Here is a 25166-nt window from a genome sequence, read left to right as displayed (position 1 = left end):
TTCAAACTGTAATCCGTTGATGGAAGAGTTGATGTGCTGCACACTTTTTTAATAGCATCACTTTTAATATTTGGGCTTGGGGGTGGTATCAAGTAAGTTTGAGTCAAAAGGTTAAAGTCAAAGTCCAGTTGCAAGTCATCATATTTGTGACTCGAGTCCAAGTCACGTGTCTCGAGTCCACACCTCTGGTAGTAGTTGGTCTAAATCAGTTTACCAAGGTAAGGAAGATTGTGACTTATCAACTGCACTGACTTCATATCCCTGGCAACTAAAACAACAAAAGCCCGGAGACATATTTGTCAAATAAACAGACATTTAAATTCACCCCCAACATCCTCTAAATTACCAATAATAATGAATTGCCCTGATTCCTCCTGAGATCTCAGACAAGTAAAAAAACGACAAGACAAGTCACTCAAAATCAACTCACTATGCAAATGAAAATACGATTTATGAGTATCAAAAGAGAGAAATGACAAACCTTAATATCAGTACATGAATGTTTCGCAAATGTCTTAGCATAGGTAGGAGGTAACATGAGTTTTGTTTATTTGCCAAGCATAATATTTAACTTCAACACCTGCAATAATCATGTAATTGAGGTATACGTATCCCTAGTTTTCCTGGTCAGGTAATTTAGTCATCTCATCATCAACTCCTACGACACAGCTTGGTGATGTGAAAGGACTGGTCCTGTGGATAGTTGTTGGGGTGTGATGCTAGGCTAGATAACTGCCTTATTAGACTGTGGAGCAGGAGCCCATGTCCTTTGAAAGGTCAGGCAAAAGAAGAGGACTGTGGATAGGCTGGTGTGTGACGCTGTTACGTACTCCTCTTGGAGGAAGGATCGCAACACCCTGCTACACTCAACTCCCCTTGGAGTGAAAGAGGTATGTGACTGTAGGTGCGGGTAAGAATGACTGAGACAGAGAATTTTACCATTAAACCACATGAATTACAAATTACTACTCATGTAACAACACTAGCTAGCTAATGTTAGCTAGTCAACTAACTTGCTAAATAGCGATTTTCGTAAATTTACTTTGACAAACAAGTATGCACAAACGTTTGTCTCTACATTAACAAACATATTCCTCTCAATTCTACATTTTTTGCTTGACTCGCTATGACATTAAAACTACTAACATTTGCTTCCACCATAATGTTTTGTCAGCCATCTCTGCTAAAGATAGTCACCAGGGGCGTGTGGCTCGCATCAAATTCGTTATTGGAACCACTCGATATGATTGGTTATATAAAAACCTTGTTACCCAAATGCATAATGAGTGCTCTAACTCCCCCTTGTGGTGGTCTGGAGCAATAAGCCGTGACACTGGGTAACTCTAAGTCCCGCGGTGTAAGCTCACAACTTTTAAAGGAGGAAACACATTATACAAGTGGCTCATTGTGTAAATTGTTCCAATAAAACGCTGAGTTTTCTAGTTGAGAATGTCTTTAAGAAACAATTTACTTACTTCTCTGTTGTTTGTGTTTGCTCTGCTCATTATATACATGCTAGAACTAAATAGTTTTATTTGGTACATATTCCCATGAATGCGAATTGTATCAATACCCCATAATGACAAAGCAAAATATATTGCAAAGGTATAAATAAATAAAAAACTGAAATATCACATTAGTATTCAGACACTTTGGCAGCAATAACAGCCTCAAGTCTTCTTGGGTATGATGCTACAACCTTGGCACACCCTTATTTGGGGAGTTTCTCCCATTCTTCTCTGTAGATCCTCTCAAGTTCTGTCAGGTGGGATGGGAAGCTTTGCTGCACAGCTATTTTCAGGTCTCTCCAGAGATGTTGATCGAGGTCAACTCTGGGCTCTGGCTGGGCCACTCAAGGACATTCTGCGACTTTGCCGAAAGCCACTCCTGCGTTGTCTTGGCTGTGTGCTTAGGGTTGTTGTCCTTTTGGAAGATGAACCTTCGCCCCAGTCTGAGGTCGTGAGCGTTATGGGGCATGTTTTCATCAAGAATCTCTATGTACTTTCCTCTGTTCATCTTTCCCTCGATCCTGACTAGTTGCCCATCCCCACAGCATGATGCTGCCACCTCCATTCTTCACTGTAGGGGTGGTGCCAGGTTTCCTCCAGATGTGATACTTGGCATTCAGGCAATAGAGTTCAATCTTGGTTTCATCGGACTAGATATTCTTGTTTCTCATGGTCTGCGAGTCCTTTAGGTGCCTTTTGGCAAACTCCCAGCAGGCTCTCACTTGCCTTTTAATGAGAAATAGCTTCCATCTGGCCACTCTACCATTAAGGCCTAATTGGTGAAGTGCTGCAGACATGGTTGTCTTTCTGGAAGGCTTTCCTATCTACACAGAGGAACCATGGATCTCTGTCAGAGTGACCATTGGGTTCTTGGTCACCTTCCTGACAAAGGGCCTTCACCCTCAAATGCTCAGTTTAGCCGGGCAGCCAATTCTAGGAAGAATCTTGGTGGTTCCAAACTTCTTCCATTTAAGAATACCACTGTGTTCTTGGGGATCTTCAATTCTGCAGACATTTTTTGGTACCCTTCTCCAGATCTGTACCTCGACACAATCCTGTCTTGGTGCTCTACAGAGAATTATTTCGACCTCAAGGCTTGGTTTTTGCTATGACATGCACTGTCATCTGTGGGACCTTATATAGACAGGTGTGTGTCTTTCCAAATCATGTCCAATCAATTGAATTTACCACAGGTGTACTCCAATCAAGTTGTAGAAACATCTCAAGGTTGATGGAAACAGGATGCAATGGAAACAGGATGCACCTGAACTCAATTTTGAGTCTCAAAGCAAAGGAATTTCTGTGTTTTATTTTTAATAAATGTCCCTACATTTCTAAAAACCTGTTTTCACTTTGTCATTATGGGGTATTATGTGTAAGGACCGACGCAGGGAGATGAGAAGCAACTACAGGGAGTGAACATTTAATGTATAATAGACAAGAAACAAACAAGTACAGCGTCCTGACACGAGGAACAAACTGAGGAGCAGACAGATGTAGAGGGGCAATGAACAAAGTAATGGTGTCCAGGTGAGTCCAGTATTGCACAGATGCCCGTAATGATGGGCCCCTTGGCGCCCTCGAGCACCAGAGAGGGGGAACGGGAGCAGGTGTGACAATTCTGTGTAGATTGATAAGGAAAAACAATATTCAATCAATTTTAGAATAAGGCTGTAATGTAACAAAATGTGGAAAAGAGGAAGGGGTCTGAATACTTTCCGAATGCACTGTATATAATGTTTCCCAGCATGCTCTATTTCAGGCAGATTTTCAGAATTGTTTGTTTTACTGTAATATCTGTGTTTTTGCAAGTACATTGATTAGTTGCTTAATTTTATGGTACACAAAGATAAATAACAGTTTTGGAAACTATTCCTATATGTTGGATTTATTTCACCCATTACTGAGATGGTTGTTCCAGTTTAGATGATTGATGTAGTCTTAGTATTCAATCACCCTACCCTGGCAGTCATACTGAAAGCAGGTTTGGGGGGGAAGAATAATTCCACATTACTTTGCAAGCCAGCATAATTTGCAGCCCTGACGTGGCCTGTAAACCAGGAGATACCTAACACCACTGTATTAGTGTATAATTAGACCCTCAAAGAAAGACCTTACGATATATTTAATGTATTGCGATTACATTTTAAATACTAATAAGGCTGGTGGAACCATTCATATAGGGTTCTAGAAAGTGGTAAACACTGTTGAAGTGTATAATTGTAATACATACGGTACATGCAGACACAGCATCATTCAAATAATGGCGTTTGATATGACTGAAAAAATAATGTCTCAGAGATTCATACCTGCATCGCATCTTTATTTGCCAAGGAAGAGTACATGATCAGCGAATGTATTCAATGTACAGGCTACAATATGGGAATCTCATGCGTGGTATTAACTACAGTACATGTATATAGGACTTGCATTCCTTGGCACAATAAAGTTATTATATTCTACTCTATCCATATGAAACAGTGTACCTTACGCCCCTCTCTTCGTCCCTACCTGGGCTTGAACCAGGGACCCTCTGCACACATCGGCAACAGCCACCATCGAAGCATTGCTACACATCGCTCCACAAAAGCCGCGGCTTTTGCAAAGCAAGGTGAACAACTACTTCAAGATCTCAGAGCGAGTTACGTCACCAATATAAACGCTAACACGTACCCGTTAGCACGTACCCCGCTAACTAGCCAGCCATTTCACACCGGTTACACATAGGCTTCATTAATGTCACTCAGACTTGAAGTTGATACAACAACTATGATAGCTGAGGTTCATAGAGAGGTTCTGAACTAATATTCATACCAACAGTTTTAGGGTCCATACACAAATCGGCTACCTACTGTAGCTAGCTACACATCCATAGGCATACAGTTATTTTTATCCTCCACTACACAATAAGCAAGTAAATATTTAGCTATGTTACTTCCGTTGCATTGCAAGGCAAGCTTACACAATTGTAAATGCTTTGATATGACAACAGCCAGTGAAAGTACAGGGCGCCAAATTCAAAACAACAGACATCTCATAATTACCATTCCTCAAACATACATGTATCTTATACCGTTTTAAATGTAGTCTTGTTGTTAATCCCACCACAGTGATTTCAAATAGGATTTATGGCGAAAGGACCACAAACAATTATGTTAGGTCACCACCAAGCCACAGAAAAAGACAGACATTTTCCCAGCCAAAGAGAGGAGTCACAAAAAGCACAAATAGAGATAAAATGAATCACTAACCTTTGATGATCTTCATCAGATGACACTCAGGACTTCATGTTACACAATACATGTATGTTTTGTTTGATAAAGTTCATATTTATATAAAACAATCAGTGTTTACATTGGCACATTTACTAGTTCTAAAAACATCCAGTGATTTTGCATAGCCACATCAATTCAACAGAAATACTCATTATAAATGGAGATGATAATACAAGTTATACACACGGAATTATAGATATACCTGTCCTTAATGCAACCGCTGTGTCAGTTTAAAAAAAAACTTTACGGAAAAAGCAAACTATGCAATAATCTGAGATGGCGCTCAGAACAATCAAGTCAAAATAGCCGCCATGTTGTAGTCAACATAAACCATAAATGACATGCTAAATATTCCCTTACCTTTGATGATCGTCATCAGAATGCACTCCACGGAATCCCAGGTCCACAATAAATGCTTGATTTGTTCGATAATGTCCGTTATTTATGTCCAATTAGCTACTTTTGTTAGCGCGTTTGGTATACATATCCAAACGCTCGTTCTGTTCAGCGTTACGTCGGACAATTAAAAAAAGAAGTTATATTACAGGTCGAAGAATCATTTCAAACTAAGTACAGAATCAATCATTAGGTTGTTTTTATCATTAATCTTCAATAAAGTTCCAACCGGAGTATTCCTTTGTGTCTTCAGGAGCCATGGAATGCAGGTCGCATCATGTGAAATGCGCATGACCAGAAAATGGATGACTGCCAGACACCTGACACCTTGTGACTGCAGGGGCAGTATTGAGTAGCTTGGATGAAAGGTGCCCATATCAAACTTCCTGCTCCTCAGTCATAGTTGCTAATATTTGCATATTATTATTAGTATTGGATATAAAACACTCTCACGTTTCTAAAACTGTTTGTATGATGTCTGTGAGTATAACAGAACTCACATTGGCAGGCGAAATCCTGAATTGAAATCAAAACAGGAAGTCAGAAATCTGAGCTTGTATGTATTCACCAGAGTCCCCAATGAAATCCCCTTGAGATATGAAATGTTGCACTGCCTAGGGGTTCCACTAGATGTCAACCATCAATTGAAGTAATAATGAGGCTTCTATGTTGTTGTGGGAGTGAATGAGAGCAGAATATATCAGCTATATCAAGCAGCCATTTTGTGATCCCACTTTTTCCTCATGGTAGTCACTTGCGTTCCAATGCTCACGAAGACAAGAAGGAGTAGTCCAGTTGGAACTTTATTGAAGCTATATGTTAAAAACGTCCTAATGATTGATTCTGTACTTAGTTTGAAATGTTTCTTCGACCGGTAATATCACTTTTTAAAATTTTTGTCAGATATAACGCTGACCAGAATTAACGTTTGGATATGTTTTCCAAACGCTCTAACAAAAGAAGGTATTTGGACATAAATAATGGACATTTATTGTGGACCTGGGATTCAAATCAAATCAAAATTTCCTGGAGTGCTTTCTGATGTAGGAATATTTATCATGTAATTTCTTGTTTATGTTGACGCCATCTTTGCGGCTGTGGTGTTTTTAAATTGAGGTCCGTCTCAGATTATTGCATGCATTTCTTTTTCCGTAAAGTTTTTTTGAAATCTGACACAGCGGATGCGTTAAGGAGAGGTATATCTATAATTCCATGTGTATAACTATATTATCATCTACATTTATGATGAGTATTTCTGTTGAATGATGTGACTATGCGAAATCATTTGATGTTTTTGGAACTGGTGAATCTAACGCGCCAATGTGAACTCCGATTTTTTAAATATGAATATGAACTTTATCAAACAAAACATGCATAACTCGGGAGCCATATCGTCCTGCTAATAACAGGGTTAATAATATATCTGTCAGAATATCCAACAGGTTTTTATATAATTCTAAATTAATAATAATAATAATAATAATAATAATTGTTTTCAAATAAACGTAAAATGAGCTAGAAAAAGGCTATTCTTGAACATGGGGTGAGACATTGTTACTAATTTGTAAATAAAGCCAGTTTGTTATTTAGAATGACTTATTTCTGTTTTTAGAGGGAGAGTAACCAAAAACCATCAATCATTTCATGGATCTCTCAGTCGAGGGCAGCATGGGTATTGAACCAGCATCTGTAGCAACACAAATTGCACTGCTATGCAGTGTTTTAGACCATCCCGTGACCGGTCGGGAGTGGTCTACAGTATTACAGTAAGAGTAAAAATAAAATAAAATAATAAAAACCTTAGTGTAACAACAGTTTTAGTATGTAATACTGAAGTCATGCACAATTATCAGTTTCAATTTAGGTTTATGTCACCCATTCATTGTCATTAGAGACACAGTAGGACCCAAAATCATAATCAGTGCTCTAACTCCGCCTTGCGCTGGACTGGAGCAAAGAAGTGGTAACGCAGGGTATCATATTAAATCACAAATGACCTCTATGTCCCGCAGTATAATCACAAAACTTTTAGTGGGGCAACCACTGTAGCTAGCTAGCTAACGTTAGCTGGCTGGATCGCTAGCTAATGTTACAAGTATGACTTTACTAAATCAAATCAAATCAAATCATCAAATCAAATTTTATTTGTCACATACACATGGTTAGCAGATGTTAATGCGAGTGTAGCGAAATGCTTGTGCTTCTAGTTCCGAGAATGCAGTGATAACCAACAAGTAATCTAACTAACAATTCCAAAACTACTGTCTTATACACAGTGTAAGGGGATAAGGAATATGTACATAAGGATATATGAATGAGTGATGGTACAGAGCAGCATACAGTAGATGGTATCGAGTACAGTATATACATATGAGATGAGTATGTAGACAAAGTAAACAAAGTGGCATAGTTAAAGTGGCTAGTGATACATGTATTACATAAGGATGCAGTCGATGATGTAGAGTACAGTATATACATATGCATATGAGATGAATAATGTAGGGTAAGTAACATTATATAAGGTAGCATTGTTTAAAGTGGCTAGTGATATATTTACATAATTTCCCATCAATTCCCATTATTAAAGTGGCTGGAGTTGGGTCAGTGTCAATGACAGTGTGTTGGCAGCAGCCACTCAATGTTAGTGGTGGCTGTTTAACAGTCTGATGGCCTTGAGATAGAAGCTGTTTTTCAGTCTCTCGGTCCCAGCTTTGATGCACCTGTACTGACCTCGCCTTCTGGATGATAGCGGGGTGAACAGGCAGTGGTTCGGGTGGTTGATGGACTTGATGATCTTTATGGCCTTCCTGTAACATCGGGTGGTGTAGGTGTCCTGGAGGGCAGGTAGTTTGCCCCCGGTGATGCGTTGTGCAGACCTCACTAACCTCTGGAGAGCCTTACGGTTGAGGGCGGAGCAGTTGCCGTACCAGGCGGTGATACAGCCCGCCAGGATGCTCTCGATTGTGCATCTGTAGAAGTTTGTGAGTGCTTTTGGTGACAAGCCGAATTTCTTCAGCCTCCTGAGGTTGAAGAGGCGCTGCTGCGCCTTCTTCACGACGCTGTCAGTGTGAGTGGACCAATTCAGTTTGTCTGTGATGTGTATGCCGAGGAACTTAAAACTTGCTACCCTCTCCACTACTGTTCCATCGATGTGGATAGGGGGGTGTTCCCTCTGCTGTTTCCTGAAGTCCACAATCATCTCCTTAGTTTTGTTGACGTTGAGTGTGAAGTTATTTTCCTGACACCACACTCCGAGGGCCCTCACCTCCACCCTGAAGGCCGTCTCGTCGTTGTTGGTAATCAAGCCTACCACTGTTGTGTCGTCCACAAACTTGATGATTGATTTGGAGGCGTGCGTGGCCACGCAGTCGTGGGTGAACAGGGAGTACAGGAGAGGGCTCAGAACGCACCCTTCTGGGGCCCCCGTGTTGAGGATCAGCGGGGAGGAGATGTTGTTGCCTACCCTCACCACCTGGGGGCGGCCCGTCAGGAAGTCCAGTACCCAGTTGCACAGGGCGGGGTCGAGACCCAGGGTCTCGAGCTTGATGACGAGCTTGGAGGGTACTATGGTGTTGAATGCCGAGCTGTAGTCGATGAACAGCATTCTCACATAGGTATTCCTCTTGTCCAGGTGGGTTAGGGCAGTGTGCAGTGTGGTTGAGATTGCATCGTCTGTGGACCTATTTGGGCGGTAAGCAAATTGGAGTGGGTCTAGGGTGTCAGGTAGGGTGGAGGTGATATGGTCCTTGACTAGTCTCTCAAAGCACTTCATGATGACGGAAGTGAGTGCTACGGGCGGTAGTCGTTTAGCTCAGTTACCTTAGCTTTCTTGGGAACAGGAACAATGGTGGCCCTCTTGAAGCATGTGGGAACAGCAGACTGGTATAGGGATTGATTGAATATGTCCGTAAACACACCGGCCAGCTGGTCTGCGCATGCTCTGAGGGCGCGGCTGGGGATGCCGTCTGGGCCTGCAGCCTTGCGAGGGTTAACACGTTTAAATGTCTTACTCACCTCGGCTGCAGTGAAGGAGAGACCGCATGTTTTCGTTGCAGGCCGTGTCAGTGGCACTGTATTGTCCTCAAAGCAGGCAAAAAAGTTATTTAGTCTGCCTGGGAGCAAGACATCCTGGTCCGTGACTGGGCTGGGTTTCTTCTTGTAGTCCGTGATTGACTGTAGACCCTGCCACATGCCTCTTGTGTCTGAGCCATTGAATTGAGATTCTACTTTGTCTCTGTACTGACCCTTAGCTTGTTTAATAGCCTTGCGGAGGGAATAGCTGCATTGTTTATATTCGGACACCTTGCCCTGATTAAAAGCAGTGGTTCGGCTTTCAGTTTCACCCGAATGCTGCCATCAATCCACGGTTTCTGGTTTGGGAATGTTTTTATCGTTGCTATGGGAACGACATCTTCGACGCACGTTCTAATGAACTCGCACACCGAATCAGCATATTCGTAAATATTTCCATCTGACGCAATACGAAACATGTCCCAGTCCACGTGATGGAAGCAGTCTTGGAGTGTGGAGTCAGCTTGGTCTGACCAGCGTTGGACAGACCTCAGCGTGGGAGCCTCTTGTTTTAGCTTCTGCCTGTAGGCAGGGATCAGCAAAATGGAGTCGTGGTCAGCTTTTCCGAAAGGGGGGCGGGGCAGGGCCTTATATGCATCGCGGAAGTTAGAGTAACAATGATCCAAGGTTTTACCACCCCTGGTTGCGCAATCGATATGCTGATAAAATTTAGGGAGTCTTGTTTTCAGATTAGCTTTGTTAAAATCCCCAGCTACAATGAATGTAGCCTCCGGATAAATGGTTTCCAGTTTGCAAAGAGTTAAATAAAGTTCGTTCAGAGCCATCGATGTGTCTGCTTGGGGGGGATATATACGGCTGTGATTATAATCGAAGAGAATTCTCTTGGAAGATAATGCGGTCTACATTTGATTGTGAGGAATTCTAAATCAGGTGAACAGAAGGATTTGAGTTCCTGTATGTTTCCTTCATCACACCATGTCTCGTTAGTCATGAGGCATACGCCCCCACCACTCTTCTTACCAGAAAGATGTCTATTTCTGTTGGCGCGATGCGTGGAGAAACCCGTTGGCTGCACCGCATCGGATAGCGTCTTCCCAGTAAGCCATATTTCCATGAAGCAGAGAACGTTGCAGTCTCTGATGTCCCTCTGGAATGCTACCCTTGCTCGGATTTCATCAACCTTGTTGTCAAGAGACTGGACATTGGCAAGAAGAATGCTGGGGAGTGGTGCGCGATGTGCCCTTTTTCGGAGTCTGACCAGAACACCACCTCGTTTCCCTCTTTTTCGGAGTCGTTTCCTTGGGTCGCTGCATGCGATCCATTCCGTTGTCCTGTTTGTAAGGCAGAACACAGGATCCGCGTCGCGGAAAACATATTCTTCGTCGTACTGATGGTGAGTTGACGCTGATCTTATATTCAGTAGTTCTTCTCGACTGTATGTAATGAAACCTAAGATGACCTGGGGTACTAATGTAAGAAATAACACGTAAAAAAACAAAAAACTGCATAGTTTCCTAGGAACGCGAAGCGAGGCGGCCATCTCAGTCAGCGCCGGAAGTTGAAAGTTGCCAGCCATTGTCCAGCTGACAGACCGGTATACTAGTACAAGCTAGCCGATGTTAGCCAGTTAGTTTGGGTGCTTGACTGCCGTTATGAGTTCAGAACGTTCGGATCAACCCTACTCATCTGCCAGAGTGTCCAGTGTGTACTCTGAGAGCAAAATCCTCTGAATTTCCGAACATACAATCTGACAGCACAGTTGCAGTCACCAACACTCTGGATAACATAACAGCCTAACCAACTCTGCGAGGGTGAGTAATGTTCAGTGAGCTATTCTCATTTGTGTCTGGAAGTAGCTAGAAAGTTGCTGGGGTGCTTGACTGCTGTTGTTAGTACAGAAGGCTCGGATCAACAGAGATGGGTGGGGCTAAAGCTTAAGAGGGTGTGAACGATGCTGAATGGATGTAGACAAAGATGGGCTCTCGATTAGTAGTACCAACACATTCAAAGGCAAGTTTACAAGTTTATCCACATTTAAAGCAGAATTAGTTCCTCAACTGTAGTGTATGATACACAATGTTGTAGCTCTCAGTCTCTACTTTAATCCAATGTAAAAAAACACAATATCAAATTTTGTAGTGTATAATAAGACCGATTTGAGCTGTTCGGTCACAATTCGCAAGAGGCTGAATGTACGTATCTCACAGGAGAAAGTACCCGAGCGAACAAAACAGCGCCTGTCTCTACATGTCTCTCTAGATGCAGCTCCTGCTTTCTTTCCAAGTTGCGGTAAATCTTTGTGTTTCTAAATCAATAGTTGTTTAGTGGTCAGAAAATGTCGGAAACATTAACTTGCCTGACCATGCTGTATGTAGGTCATGTAACAGTCTGTTACATGTAATATGTTTTGTGCATTAAACTGGACAGAGGTTGCTATCCGGTTTTGTGATAAAACAAAGACGTGGTTGAATTTATTCTGCCACTGTGTCTTATTGTCTAAAGCATATGAATTAACAGGGCAAAAGGCATATGAATTAACAGGTTATAGAGCAAACTATGCAATTATCACAACACATAGGTTGTAATATGGCTTTTTTGGAGGGGGAGGGGGCTTGGCTGTAAACCTGTGCTTCTTCTCATCCCCTTCTTCTACCAACTCCTTCTCTCGAACTAACCCCTTACACTCCTTCTCCACTTCTTCACCTCTAACTACTTTCCTATTTCCTCCATCCTTCCCTTCATCCCCTTTATCTCCCTTTTCTTACTACCTCCTCCCCTTCCACCCCTCTCTCGTCTCTTCCAGCCTTGTTAAACAGAGAACCACATTAGTCTAACTGGGGCCCCCTCTGGGGATAGCAGTCCTGTCAGCCCCAAGGTTTAGTTAATCACTCAGCCAACCTCCACGTCCTACGTACAGCTCGGCTCGCTGCTATGTCCCCTGACGCTAATAGAGAGACAACCATAGGGGAGGAGAGGGGGGAAGAGGGGGAGTGTTTGTTAGGAATGCAGGTATTTCATTAAATGGTCCATTTCAAATCAAAGGATAATTTGTCTCCGTCTTGAGGGCTGGGGTTCTGAGAGGATGGATAGGCCTAGGTTATTGGACTGCAGATTTGCAGTGGCTCAGCAATGCTAAAAGGGTGGAATGTTGACTTTTTAAATTTGTGATGTGATAAATACTGTGTTTAAACAGTATATTTAGACACCAAAATAGGTTTGGGTTTAGTAATTTTGAAATGGATTTCGCTGACTCAATACAGTTAAAATTTCACCTCCATTTGATATTTGTCGTTTATGCTGTTAAGCTCCAGAGTTGATCAACACGTTTCAACACTGACCCCAAAAGCTGCTAAAACAAAGAGTTGGATGCGTTCTCATCACAATATATATATATATATATATATTTTTATGACTATACAGGTTTCCTAACATCTTTTATTCTTCAGTACCTCTCTAATTAAGGCGCTACAGTACAAATGTGTTCTTTATCAATTAATAAAAATATGGGACAGGATCAACTCTGTTCCCTCTGGCAGAAACCTCCATAGGTGTCTCCATAGGTGTCTCCAGTTCTGACCGAGCCAACCTGTCCCCAGTGTTTATCCCACTGTATCATTAGGCAGCGACTCAGCTCCCTGTTCTAAAATGTCATATATCCACAGTAATGAACAGCTCGGGAGACTAGAGTGGACACTATTCCCAAATTTCACTGCTGTACTACTCCCATTAATCTAAACGCTCCAACTTTGCTGCTCCAGTCCCTCTTCTCATTAGCCGTGGCAGGTATCAGGATGCACATAATGAGGATGTGCCCTAAATCAGGTGGTTGAGGGAGAGAAAGAAAGAGGGAAAGAGATCCATGAGTGAAAACCTATCCTAAATGAGGAAACACCCTGGAGAAAGAGGGCTAGGGGTCAGAAACTACAGGGGTGCAAGTGACAAGCATCAATATTTTTTATTCTGTTTGGCAAACCGTAGCAACCCCTTCCAGCGCACAGTGCCAATCACACAGAAATACAGGAGTCCCTTAAAAAAATGGCAATTTTGAGTGGGGACAAATGAGAGGGTATTTGTGAATGCCAATAACTCTCAGAAGCTCTGCGAGGCACCCGCTGTACCCACTTCTCGAATGTTTACCTCGCTGAGAAGCATTGTTATACAAAATAAACAATTATTTCTCCTTTATGTTGAGCTTCCTTTCCAGTGCCTCAGAGGGAGAGTGAGGTTCTCCTCTCAAACTATTATTCCACTGCTGCTCATTGGATTAGAGTATGTCCTGTGGTTAATATTACAGAACACCTCTCCTCCCGGTCTTTGTCACAATTAAGGCAATCTCATCCCAGCTCCTCATGTGTCTGAGCACTTCATACACTTCACAGCGAGGGATTTCTGAGAGCCCGGCCTACGTAAATGCTTTCAAAAATAGATGCACAAACAAGTCATAACACTGTTATGGTAGCTCAGTCTCTACATGTTGCCCCTGCATTAGTTTCCATGTTAAGTTGAACTGGGGTGTCTGCCTTAATTGCATCTTGCCCTGAAGTGGCGTTTGAGTTGATTTACTAGAACTACGAGTTAAAATTAGAGTTAAAAAAATGTATTGGGGTTTACAGTGATATGTTGGTGCTGGGTTATTAAGTTTGGGCTATGGATATATGACCCAGCCAGGAGGTTAATTCTTCCGCCATTAGCCCGTTAAGTCCACCAGAATATTTGCAAGTATTCAAGTTCTAGCTAGTGCGACTGAGTGACTGACGAGTGGGAAAAAGCAAATGTTATTTCGACAGACTATGGGTGTTTTGGCAGGCGTAACTAGGTTGGGCAAGAGGGTGCACTGTGATGTTGAGAAAAAGGTGGACAAGGGAGAGGGAAAGAAAAGGAAGCACATGTCTGGAGAAAAAACAGAGATAGTATTTTTGTCTCGCCCAAAGTTTTTCCTGGAGTAATGGAATGTATTTCACCTTCCTGTTTTCACTGTCCCATTTAAATACTGCTCCAGCCATGCAACTACTACTAAGATTTGACACCACTTTGAAATTGGTACTGAAGGGAAAGCAACACAGTATTCACGACACCATGGCACAGGTGGGCCCTGGCATGGGTTCATCACTGTAACAAACAGTAGTAGAGCTTTTCACAAGGAAATAACACACAATAGCAGTTACCCCATAAAAAAAGAAAATAATTGTGTTTTAACAGTAACTTTAGAACCAAACAACATTGATAGAAGTAGTGCCTGGACCTGGATGTTCTTACTACTTAACACACTTATTATGGGCATGATTTTTTATCTTTCAAGAAAAGGCACCAATCAATGTTAGTAATTGGAGAGCTAATGGAAAGTAGATTCCTTTGAAATGCCACTCCTAAACGATGTCAAACGAGTGTCAAACGAGGTAAGGAACATAAATCAGAATTCCCCTCATCTCTGCTTCATTATCAAATGCATGTCATGTATTTCAGAGCTATGCACAAATCTGACAATTTGGAGAAAAGCCTTGCCGTTTCTAATCCAGTGGAAATGTTGATTGATTGAAAGTTGGATGAGTTGCAGAGTTGAGCCAAGTGAAAGGTGAATTTGCATTTGGCAGACCAATTTTTATGGGCTCCCTTTTCACAATTGCACTCTTAGGATGTTAATGTAACTTTCAGATAGAATTACCCCTTAATGTGTTCTGATCCCTGCACTCCATTAATTTAGTTGTATTGCCAGTAAATTAGTTTCACTTAGCCCCTCTGGCAGAGAATCCTAAAGAGCATAAATATAATTTATGCACCTAAACATTTGTACTCAAAATATCCCCTTCCCGAAAAGACATGCTTCTGGCAAACAGTTGTGGCAAACCTTTGGCCAATTTGCCACACATTTCCATCAAGCTCATATTTTTAAATACAAACAATTCTGGGAAACTTGTGGTGAACATTCTGTTTGCTACAAACTTAGTATGAATATGCAAATTAGATCCAGTTTTTGGCTACTGTGTGTTAAACCAAATTGCATAACTTTAAATTAACTTACTTCACAGAGGAAAAAAATGAAGTATACTAAATGTAGAAATATATTGTGTTCAATGTCTAATAGATAAACGTAGATGCAATACAACATCTGCAATGACCGGAAATTTCCCAAATCGTTTATTTAATATTTTCTTGTAGCTAAAAAATTTACAAGAGAGAAATCTGAATACTATGGGGATGTTGACCTTAGGATGTTTAATGGAACAACTACAGAATTACTTACATGAACTAAATGATAACTGAGCAAAGCCTTTTATCCGCAAAAAGGCTGTTTGCTGGAAACATCTATGGTGGGATATTGTTTGATGCAGATTTTAGAATTTTCGCTGGAAAATCTGTCATGAATCAGATGGAAATCTTGCTAATCTCTTGGAGTGTGCAGTTATCCGTAACAGATCTTGGAATGCTGTTCCTTTCATTAAAGGTTTACAAAATACCATTATCTCCCTATGCCTATCCACTATTTAAACTCACAGGCTGCAAGTCATTGAAGGACTTTCTAGTCTCATTGAAGCTGGGTTGGAATGTCTTCCTGCCGATATTGTAGACTGGTGATGGGAGGACCACTGGCAGAAGTATTAAAGTGATGTCACCTTCTGTGTCTAGAGAGAATAATCTTTAGTGAATAACTTGATTGTTTCAGGCAAAAAAATACATTATCATCTGAGTCACCACCAGCAGGGTCATATCAAACTATACCTGCACTTCAAAGAGAAGATTTTGGGACTGTTTCTCTCTGGGCTGGCGAAGCAAAGTTTTTTGTTCTTGAAGACCGCAATCCAGTTATTAGTTTCAGCAGTCTGTAGAAATGTAGAAGTCTTGTGCAATCTGTAGTTAAGCAGACAATTATTATTTCTTTACATTTGATTTTACTTTGTTTTTTTACAAACAAAAAAATACATTGATGTAAATAGACAACTTAACATTTACATACATATCACACTTTCTCAGATCCACGTTCCCACCGTATTCACACCCAATGCTGTTTATAATGCTTGTGAGACTTCAAATTGTGTTATGTTGTAGACAGAGAAACAATTACCTTTCCATTGCAGTTAAAGCTGGCTAACACCTAACTCTTGAAGGCCTCCTGACTTTAGAGTCTGGAATGTCTCTTTTATATTGTCAGCACAATGCGTCAATAATGAAGGGGGCTGTGCTTTTACTGGTTGGCTCTCCTCTGAGTCTTTCTCACTCAAACACCCACAGCCCCTGAGCGCCGCCCCCTTCTATTACAATGGTTGGATTTTCAAATCCAAATAATGAGAGGTCTCAACCCCGAGGAAAAATCAAACACTTGAGAGAACCAATCAAAACCCGTTGCACAATTTATTTGCAAATATTGCATTAACAAACAGTCTCCTTTCCAGACCAGTTTAGCTCTCCCTGCTCTGTGGGCCATGTCAGCCAGTCTAGTGAATCACAGCAAATAGAATCATATTCAAGTCTAATGTTTTTGTAAAATATGTAACTCACAATGCCTGGAGTATCCAGCAGATGCGCATAACAAATAACAATCTTTTTTTTAAATACACAACAAATCTTTCGACATGTACCTGGCTACGCCACTCCTGCTCAAGCTTGGTGTGTCCCTTGGTGTGTCCCTTGGTGTGTCCCTTGGTGTGTCCACAATCCTGTGTGTTACGAGGACCTCCCCCCATGTATAAAAAAGTGGCATCTACAGAACAATAACTGCGTGTAAGGCTTTTATGTTCTTCTTTAACTTCAGGCTATAGTCGAGGTGTCCAAAAGCAAGAGCGTTTCCTGGTCCCATCTCTTCCCCTTCAAAAGAGAGGGTAAAATGGAGTACCTAATCAGTTGCACAACTTCCGCATTTAACCCAAACGATCTCAATCAGAGAGGTGTGGAGGGCTGACTTAATCGACACCACGTCTTTGACGCATCGGGGAGCAGTTGTTTTTGGGGGTTAACTGCCTTGCTCAAGGGCAGAATTGCAGATTTTCCCACCTTGTTGGCTCGGGGATTCGAACCAGTGACCTATCAGTTTCTGGCCCAACGCTCTTAATCGCTAGGCTTAACCGCTAGGGGGGAGATTTTAAGGGATAGTTTCACCTACATTTCTAAATGAAATACTTTGAAGGAAGGGTTGATAAGCCAGGTCATATGGTTGAACAAAGGCAAGGGACTGAGGGAAGAGCAAAATGAATAGGGGTGGCAGTAGCTTCAAGGTTAGAAAGGCATGCCAATATTCTAACCCCTGAGCAGCTTGCTGGGAAATCTGCAGGACGTGATCCGTCAGCCAGTGGGTTACCAGCTACAATATGTCTATAAACTACCTACTGCTGTTGTGCCCTTGAGCAAGGCACTTTACCCCTAAGTGCACATGAGCTGCCTGTGATGTGTATGTTGTGTGTCAGGTTGGTCACTGTGACAGAATAACAATACAGCAAGTATGGTAAAACGTCCAGACTATCTATGGTAGCTGTGTATTTAATGTACACTAACTATCATTAAAGATTTTGGGGTAACTTAGAAATGTCCTTGTTTTTTAAAGAAAAGCACATTTTTTGTCCATTAAAATAACAGTGTAGACATTGATAATGTTGTAAATGACTAGTGTAGTTGGAAACGTCTGATTTGTAATGGAATATCTACATAGGCGTACAGAGGCCCAATATCAGCAACCATCACTCCTGTGTTACAATGGCACGTTGTGTTAGCTAATCCAAGTTTATAATTTTAAAAGGCTAATTGATCATTAGAAAGCCCTTTTGCAATTATGTTAGCACAGCTGAAAACTGTTGTCCTGATTGAAGAAGCAATACAACTGGCCTTGTTTAGACTAGTTGAGTATCTGGAGCATCAGCATGTGTGGGTTCGATTACAGGCTCAAAATGGCCAGAAACAAATAACTTTCTTCTGAAACTCATCAGTCTTTTCTTGTTCTGAGAAATGAAGGCTATTCCATGAGAGAAATTACCAATAAACTGAACATCTCTTACAACGCAGTGTACTACTCCCTTCATAGAATGATGCAAATGGGCTCTAACCAGAATAGAAAGAGTGGGTGGCCCCGGTGCACAACTGAGCAAGAGGACAAGGCCTATAGAGTGTCTAGTTTGAAAAACAGAAGCCTCACAAGTCCTCAACTGGCAGCTTCATTAAATAGTACGCGCAAAACACCAGACTCAACGTCAACAGTGAAGAGGTGACTCTGAGATGCTCAGTGTCTGTGTTCTTTTATCCATCTTAATATTGTATTTTTATTGGCCACTCTGAGATATGGCTTTTTCTCTGCAACTCTGCCTAGAAGGCCAGCATCCCGGAGTCACCTCTTCACTGTTGACGTTGAGATTAGTGTTTTGGGGGTACTATTTAAAGAAGCTGCCAGTTGAGGACTTGTGAGGCGTCTGTTTCTCAAACTAGACACTCTAATGTACTTGTCCTCTTGCTCATTGGCCTTGACCTAGGCATTTAAGTACAGAAATAAAGGAATGTTAGAAACTAACTTGGCTACATCAAACTTAAGGTCAAGTCTAACGTTAGCTAGCTTACAGAATTTGCATCTATCCTCCACAACCTAACAAGTCTGACTAAAGCTGCCACTGTCAAAAAACATTTAAAACCAATACAGTAATGCTGCCGAACTCAATGAATCCCCATGCAAGTTGAGATTAGCCTGCTACATAGCTTGGTTAAATGAACCCAGATGGAGAATAAGTAAAATCTAGATATGATAACGTAGCAAGCTAACCAGTTAATTTAGCTAATGAGTGAAACAGTGTCCGATACAGTCCAGAAGAAGTGTCAGACTAAACTAGCTAAGTTAGCTAGCTTCCGTTACAGACACTGACATAGTTAGCTAGCCAAATGTCAACAAAAAAAAACATACAATTAGCTAGTTATATTCTGTGTAAACATTTCAGTAAGCTAGCGTCACGAGCATGGTCATGCATTTACTTACCCTATCAATCTTGAAGATGATATAATGTAAACTCATCCCATTCCGTACAAATGTGCGTGATTGCGACATTCAAATGAGGCTACAAAGAAAACTAATGGGACTGTAGTGACTGTGTTGACTTCAAAATCGGGGGTGTGAACTAGGTTTCTATTCAAGTGTTGATCGACATGGTAATGGCTCTATAGTATTGGAGAAAAGTTGAAAAAACTGACCCACCGTTACATCTTGACGTGTCATGTCGTAACGTACAGCACGCATAAAGCAACTATTTCCATCTTACAATCTCTCTCCACCAGGTGTAGTAGCACTTCTCTCATCGTTTAAAGACAAGAAATGGACAGTGACGGGGGTAAGGGGGGATACATGGTCATTTTTTTTGTCAAAATTGCATGCGATCATCATTCTCAAAGCCGCTGTTTACTTCTAAGGTCACTTTAGCACCGCCCTAAAAACTTGATTCAAATTCGACACAAACCTTCAAATAGGTATGTAATGACACATTATATAAACTCTTTATAGTGTTTTATTTACATTTTAGAGGCGATAAGGTGGACAGATCACTATCCCGCATTAGTTTCACTTCCCCATCCTCCATTTTTCAAAGACCCGATGGGGCTCATTGCCTGCTTGAATTATGCAGAAACGGGCAGTGTTTAGGTCATGTAATTGAATTGGTTGGAAAGGGGAGAAATTGTCCTTTACAATGGTATTGACATTACAGTTAATCTGGAAGTATTACGTTTTTGGGGCGCTAAAATAAGGGCAATTGGACCAAGGCGATGTATGAGTTTACGTTACTCATTTATCACTCAAAAAAGTGTTATGAGTGAGTGCACCACAAACATATTTCCAGGGTGTTGATGCATCATCCTCCCAATACAGCCTCTTCAACATCACGGGTAGGGGAAGGGCATCCATCTGCAAAAGGGAAGTTTTGCTCTGATGTCAAATCAACTCATATTGTTGCTAGCTACCTGCATCAACCTACCTTAGCTGTTGTGCTAACTAACATGCTACTGAACCGTGACGCTAGCATATTGGTATTAAAAGACAGCAACATGTTCACATAAAAATTGTGTTTAGGCAAATCATTAGTTAGATAGCAGAAATATGATAGCTAATGTTAGCTAACTAAGCACTAGCCAGTCAGTCAGTGGAGCTGACAGATTGAAACTGGTATCAACAAAATGTGTTTCACGCTATCCCATAAAACATGACATTGCTAACTAGGCATAATTTAGCTAATACAATTTAAAAGTTTATTTGGAAGTTTAATTCATAAATTGGACACTCACCAGACAACTTTGGTAGGTAGCTAGGTTTCCATTTTCGAACAGATGTTTCCAATCGCCTTGATCAACGGTTACTGGCCTTAAAACTTGTTGCCACAAATTTAAATTGAATCATGAGAGAATTGTCTGCAAGAAAAAAACCTCTGGCAAACTGTTTTCCCACTAGTGTCAATACATATTATTGTTGCCTCGTGTTTGCTGCAGATTCAACACCAGTGGCAAACTTTTGGTTATATTTTGTGGCACACTATTTAGTTTGCAGCAACACATTTATTTTTGTAAGGGGAGTCAGATGTGTTAAAGCATTTACAGTAGCTCTTCGGCAGGAGGTTTGGCCACCCCTGTTTTCTATTTATTATTTCCCTCCTTATTATTCCTTGCATGTGTCTGAGCTAATGCTGTAGAATGTTTGTCTCATTGCCTACAGTTGTCATTCTGAGTGATGGAGCAAGAGCTCAGCTAGGGTTGATAGATTTAAACCAGGATGTAAACACTTGACTCCCATCAGGCCCGCTGTTGGGATAACCAAAAGCTTTCTCTCTCTGAGGCCTCTCAGCTGAATAGCTTTATTCCAGGACCCAGAGTAAAACATACAAAACATACAGATTACAAGAGACTACCAGCTAGTGAGAAAAACACCTGAGATAATGAGCTTTGATACGCTGCCTGTCTCTCTTCCTCCAGCCGCCATCCATCAATGGAAATGGAAGAGACAGAGAGAGGGCCAAAGCTGGGTTATTCTCAGTTTGTCACTGGAAACTAGATTTCATAGACCTGGCTGACCTTTGGTGAAGCAATTTTCTGCGCAGTGTAGCCTGCTGCTGCCCTGCCAACTATGCAAACCACTGGAATGAGTGATGGGATTTATTTAGGGATAGCCATGTCTCACAAATAGCCAAACATAACATATACCTGCACCCACCTACATGTCATTGAAACAAACACAATTAATAGTCCTTCAACTCCCATTTCAAGTGTATCCATGCCACTTTTGTTTTACTGTTATCTCATCAGACATTCCAAGTAAGCTCAGTGTTTTCTTTTTCTGAACTGGATTTGCACCTAACATTCCTTAGATTCATACCTCGTGCTCCCCATCATTCTGAAAAGGTACTAAATATTGACAGCCAGAATGAAGACAATAAAGTATATCAATAACTAATACATGCCCCCACACTGGCCATCATAAATTATAGAAAACTTTCCAAGCTGCCTCTCTTAGTATTTTACACTTTTTTCTCACACAATGCATTGGCTGGATTGTTTTCAAGGATATCCAAGGGATAAAGTCATTAGTCTAAGAACAAGTCACCTGGTGTTTAATGGCAAACACTGGAGCAAGTGGTGCTCTAGGGTTTGTTGTGACTTTAATGTATTATACTGTTGTCTGGCAATGTAGGCTTGTCTAAATCTTTTACACAGATGAATTGTAAAGATTCACATAAGGCAACATTTCATGGAATATCTGTCCTGGTCCTAAAATATGGGATAAAAAATCCTCTCGATGCGCTAAATGAATGAATGAATGGAACATCTTAATGATATTTTCTGTGGTTTGCATGAAGCTTGTCCTCCTTAGAGAGGAGATTAAGATTTAAATATAATCTTAACTGACACACTTCCATGTAACACTGTCACTTAGTGAATTGGTACTAATTGATAGGATCTGGGACCAACTAACAGTACTAGTATGTCTAATTGTGTTCGATTTGCATCAAATATGATATTATCTAGATTAATGAACTAAAGATCAAATATAAATATGAGATGGATTTAAGTAATATATTATGTCTGAGAAAATTAGACACTATATATATATATATATATGCCATTTAGCAGACGCTTTTATCCAAAGCGACTTACAGTCATGTGTGCATACATTCTATGTATGGGTGGTCCCGGGAATCGAACCCACTACCCTGGCGTTACAAGCGCCATGCTCTACCAACTGAGCTACAGAAGGACCACTAGATGGAGTATCTACACTATTTATAGACAGGACATAAAAATGACTTTTATTTAGTGAATTAACAAATTCAGAATGTTATACAGCATATGGACATTGCTTAGTAACTGTTCACAAACAACTGCATTATAAAAAATAAAATGACATGTAACAGAACATACTAGCCATTGCATTTCTGGTGTTTTATTTCTGTACATCTGAAGTACTGTTGTAACTCCAATTTGTGGGAATTTAAACATGAAAAAAAAGTTAAACAAGAAACAGTTGATTTCCATATTGACTCATGAAGCTCTGAACATGGGGTGGGGTAGGATTAAACTGAAGAGTGTGAGTATAAAAACATGGGTTGTGTTTAATAACAAAGTGAAGGACCTAAAGCCATGCTGGTGTCAAACCAAACACACTGTCGAGATAACACGTCATTATCACCAATAGCATCACATTGTAATTGATTGAGATCTGTGCAATTTAAGGATTTCAGGACATGGGCAACATATCAGTGATGATACATTTGATATCGATAATGGTCAGAAAGTCTGAGTTGTATTGTTATTATGTAAAAAGGCAAAGTGAACATGGTGAAGCCCCCTTATGTGTCTATGACACAACACATTTCTAGAAAGTTATAATTTGACATGAATCCAAATGCATATCTCTTGAGATCATAACCAAAATGTCCCTCAGTGCCTTCCAAAATTGCTCTTAACTGTAATCAGGTCAGTGTGATAGCAGCACAAGCATCTGCATATCTGGACACTGGCACCTTATTAGCTACATAATTTGGTTGTTTCGTATTCCATGGAGTTAGGCTGTTTGGCAGAGAAAGCCTGCAACGCTGCCTGTATTCGGACAACATCTGTGGTGGATAATTTGAGGCGGTGGCGCAGGAGACAGGAGAACAGGTCCAGGAGCTGAGGTCCGGGAGGGGACAGTCTGTTGACCCGGTCCCTGATCTCCAGCAGCTGCAGCAGGGCTGAGTCCTGCGATCCCTGAGTGTACGGGTAGTCCAGCTGCAGAATCAGGTCCTGGATCGCTTCCGGGTCAAAATGCATACTATAGCCGAACACCTGGATGCTATTTATTTTCATGTAGCCCAGGTTCTTACCGGGCTCCAGAAACTCAAAAGGTTCGTAGTACACCGAGCCGTTCCCTTGGGGCAATGGAGCCCTGATCCTGCTCCGCAGGTAGAAGTGGACAGTCTCAAAAAACGTTTTCCACTTGTTACCCAAAGTCAATGTCCAGTTGTAACAGTCCAGGGGAATGTTTAGTTTAGTCCTCTCCCAATCAGGATAGCTGTTCTGGTCTATGGGCATGTTCCAGCTCTCAGAGTGACTTCCCCCGAAGGGGTTGATGTAGACAGACAGCACTGGTTCCAGGGAGCTGTTCCTAGTTAGGCAGATCTGCAGGGTCATCCCCAGGAGCATGTGGACGTGGTTGGACTTGTACTTGTTGCTCTTCAATGTCAACAGCATCCTCTTCCTCCACGACGGGTCAAACCAGTTGTTGAGTCGGACGTCGTTGCTGACGAAGATCCCATGGATGCTAATACGGCTGTCTTTCTTCTGCAGCAGGTATCTCAGCTCCAGGTCCTGCAGGTCTGTCTCGAAGCTGATGTAGTGGTCCGTGGAGTCTGGGACCTCATTGCGGCAGACCCCCTGGCTGAGCATGTACCCGGGGTTGCAGCTGGCACAGCGGGAGCGGTTGTCATAGGAGCAGGAGGCGCAGAAAGAGCCATCGCCCACAGTGCAAGGGATGACACCCTGGCAGGACGGATGGTCGTAGGGGCAAGAGCAGCTCCTTGTCTCCTCCAGGTAGGAACCTATGTAGTTGTTCTCACTGCAGTACATGATGGACAGGATGTAGTTCAGCCAGTAGCTGAAGGACCTGCAAAACACACTCAAACACAAATACAGATCACCTTCCAGACAGTATATTATTATTATATTTTTAGGGAAATGCAGTTAGTATGGCCATACACTGTATAGTGCACTTTGCAGTTCTGGGAATACTATCTTCACTATGATATCAGGTTCACTAGAATAACCACATATTCCCCAATAAATAGTTTAATCTCCCATAGGTTCATGTCATCCTATAGCTGTATTTTCCTGAAGAAATAACAATATATAAATTATCCCCCTGTAGTATTTATGTCTGGCCATGTCAAAGGGTTGTCAAAGAGTGTTAACTTCATATGTACGCAAGCAGGGTGTCACGGTATTTTCCCAACCCCACATGAGACATAAAAAAAGGATAAGTGCAGTATCTATGTAGGTACAGTACCAGTCAAAAGTTTGGACACACATACTCACACATACTCATTCAAGGGTTTATCTTTATCTTTTTCTACATTGTAGAAAATAGGATGTATGCAATAGTCATGCCCCTTTAAAAATGCACGATTAATGGTAGAGAGAACCCTTGGTTTACTGAGGAACTTAGTAAAACCATAAGGGAATTAAATGCAGTGTGGGCTAACGCAAGAGGGTCTGGTTCGGCGAATGATTGGATGGCTTTTCAGCGTCTTCGAAATATGGGTATAGCTATGATCTAAAAATTGAAAGCAGATCACTACCTGAAATCTACTTCGGATAATTTCAATAATCCATCCAAATTTTGGCAAGTAGTGAAAGGTTTGTAGTGCAAAAAGATACAAAGCTTCCCAAATAATTGTTGGTAGACACACAGATTGTAACTGAGAGAACCTCCATTCTGAAAACCTTAAATCAACATTTTCTAGATGCAGGCAGTTTA

The 25166-nt window shown here is 41.3% G+C and overlaps 1 protein-coding gene across 1 annotated transcript in view; it reads right to left on the bottom strand.

Moving 5' to 3' along the window:
• Nucleotides 1-22453: 22453 nt before the first annotated feature.
• LOC118359008 (BMP/retinoic acid-inducible neural-specific protein 3-like) overlaps nt 22454-25166 on the bottom strand; it is a 102401-nt gene continuing 99688 nt past the window's right edge. The window contains exon 9 of the mRNA XM_035737132.2: nt 22454-24296. Coding sequence (XP_035593025.1) covers nt 23180-24296 — 1117 coding nt within the window. The 3' untranslated portion in view covers nt 22454-23179. The remainder of the gene's footprint in view (nt 24297-25166) is intronic.

This window comes from Oncorhynchus keta, chromosome 26, assembly GCF_023373465.1.
Source record: "Oncorhynchus keta strain PuntledgeMale-10-30-2019 chromosome 26, Oket_V2, whole genome shotgun sequence".
Lineage (NCBI taxonomy): Eukaryota > Metazoa > Chordata > Actinopteri > Salmoniformes > Salmonidae > Oncorhynchus > Oncorhynchus keta.
The sequence above is the reverse complement of the archived record's forward strand: the minus strand, read 5'-3'. Positions and strand labels throughout refer to the sequence as shown.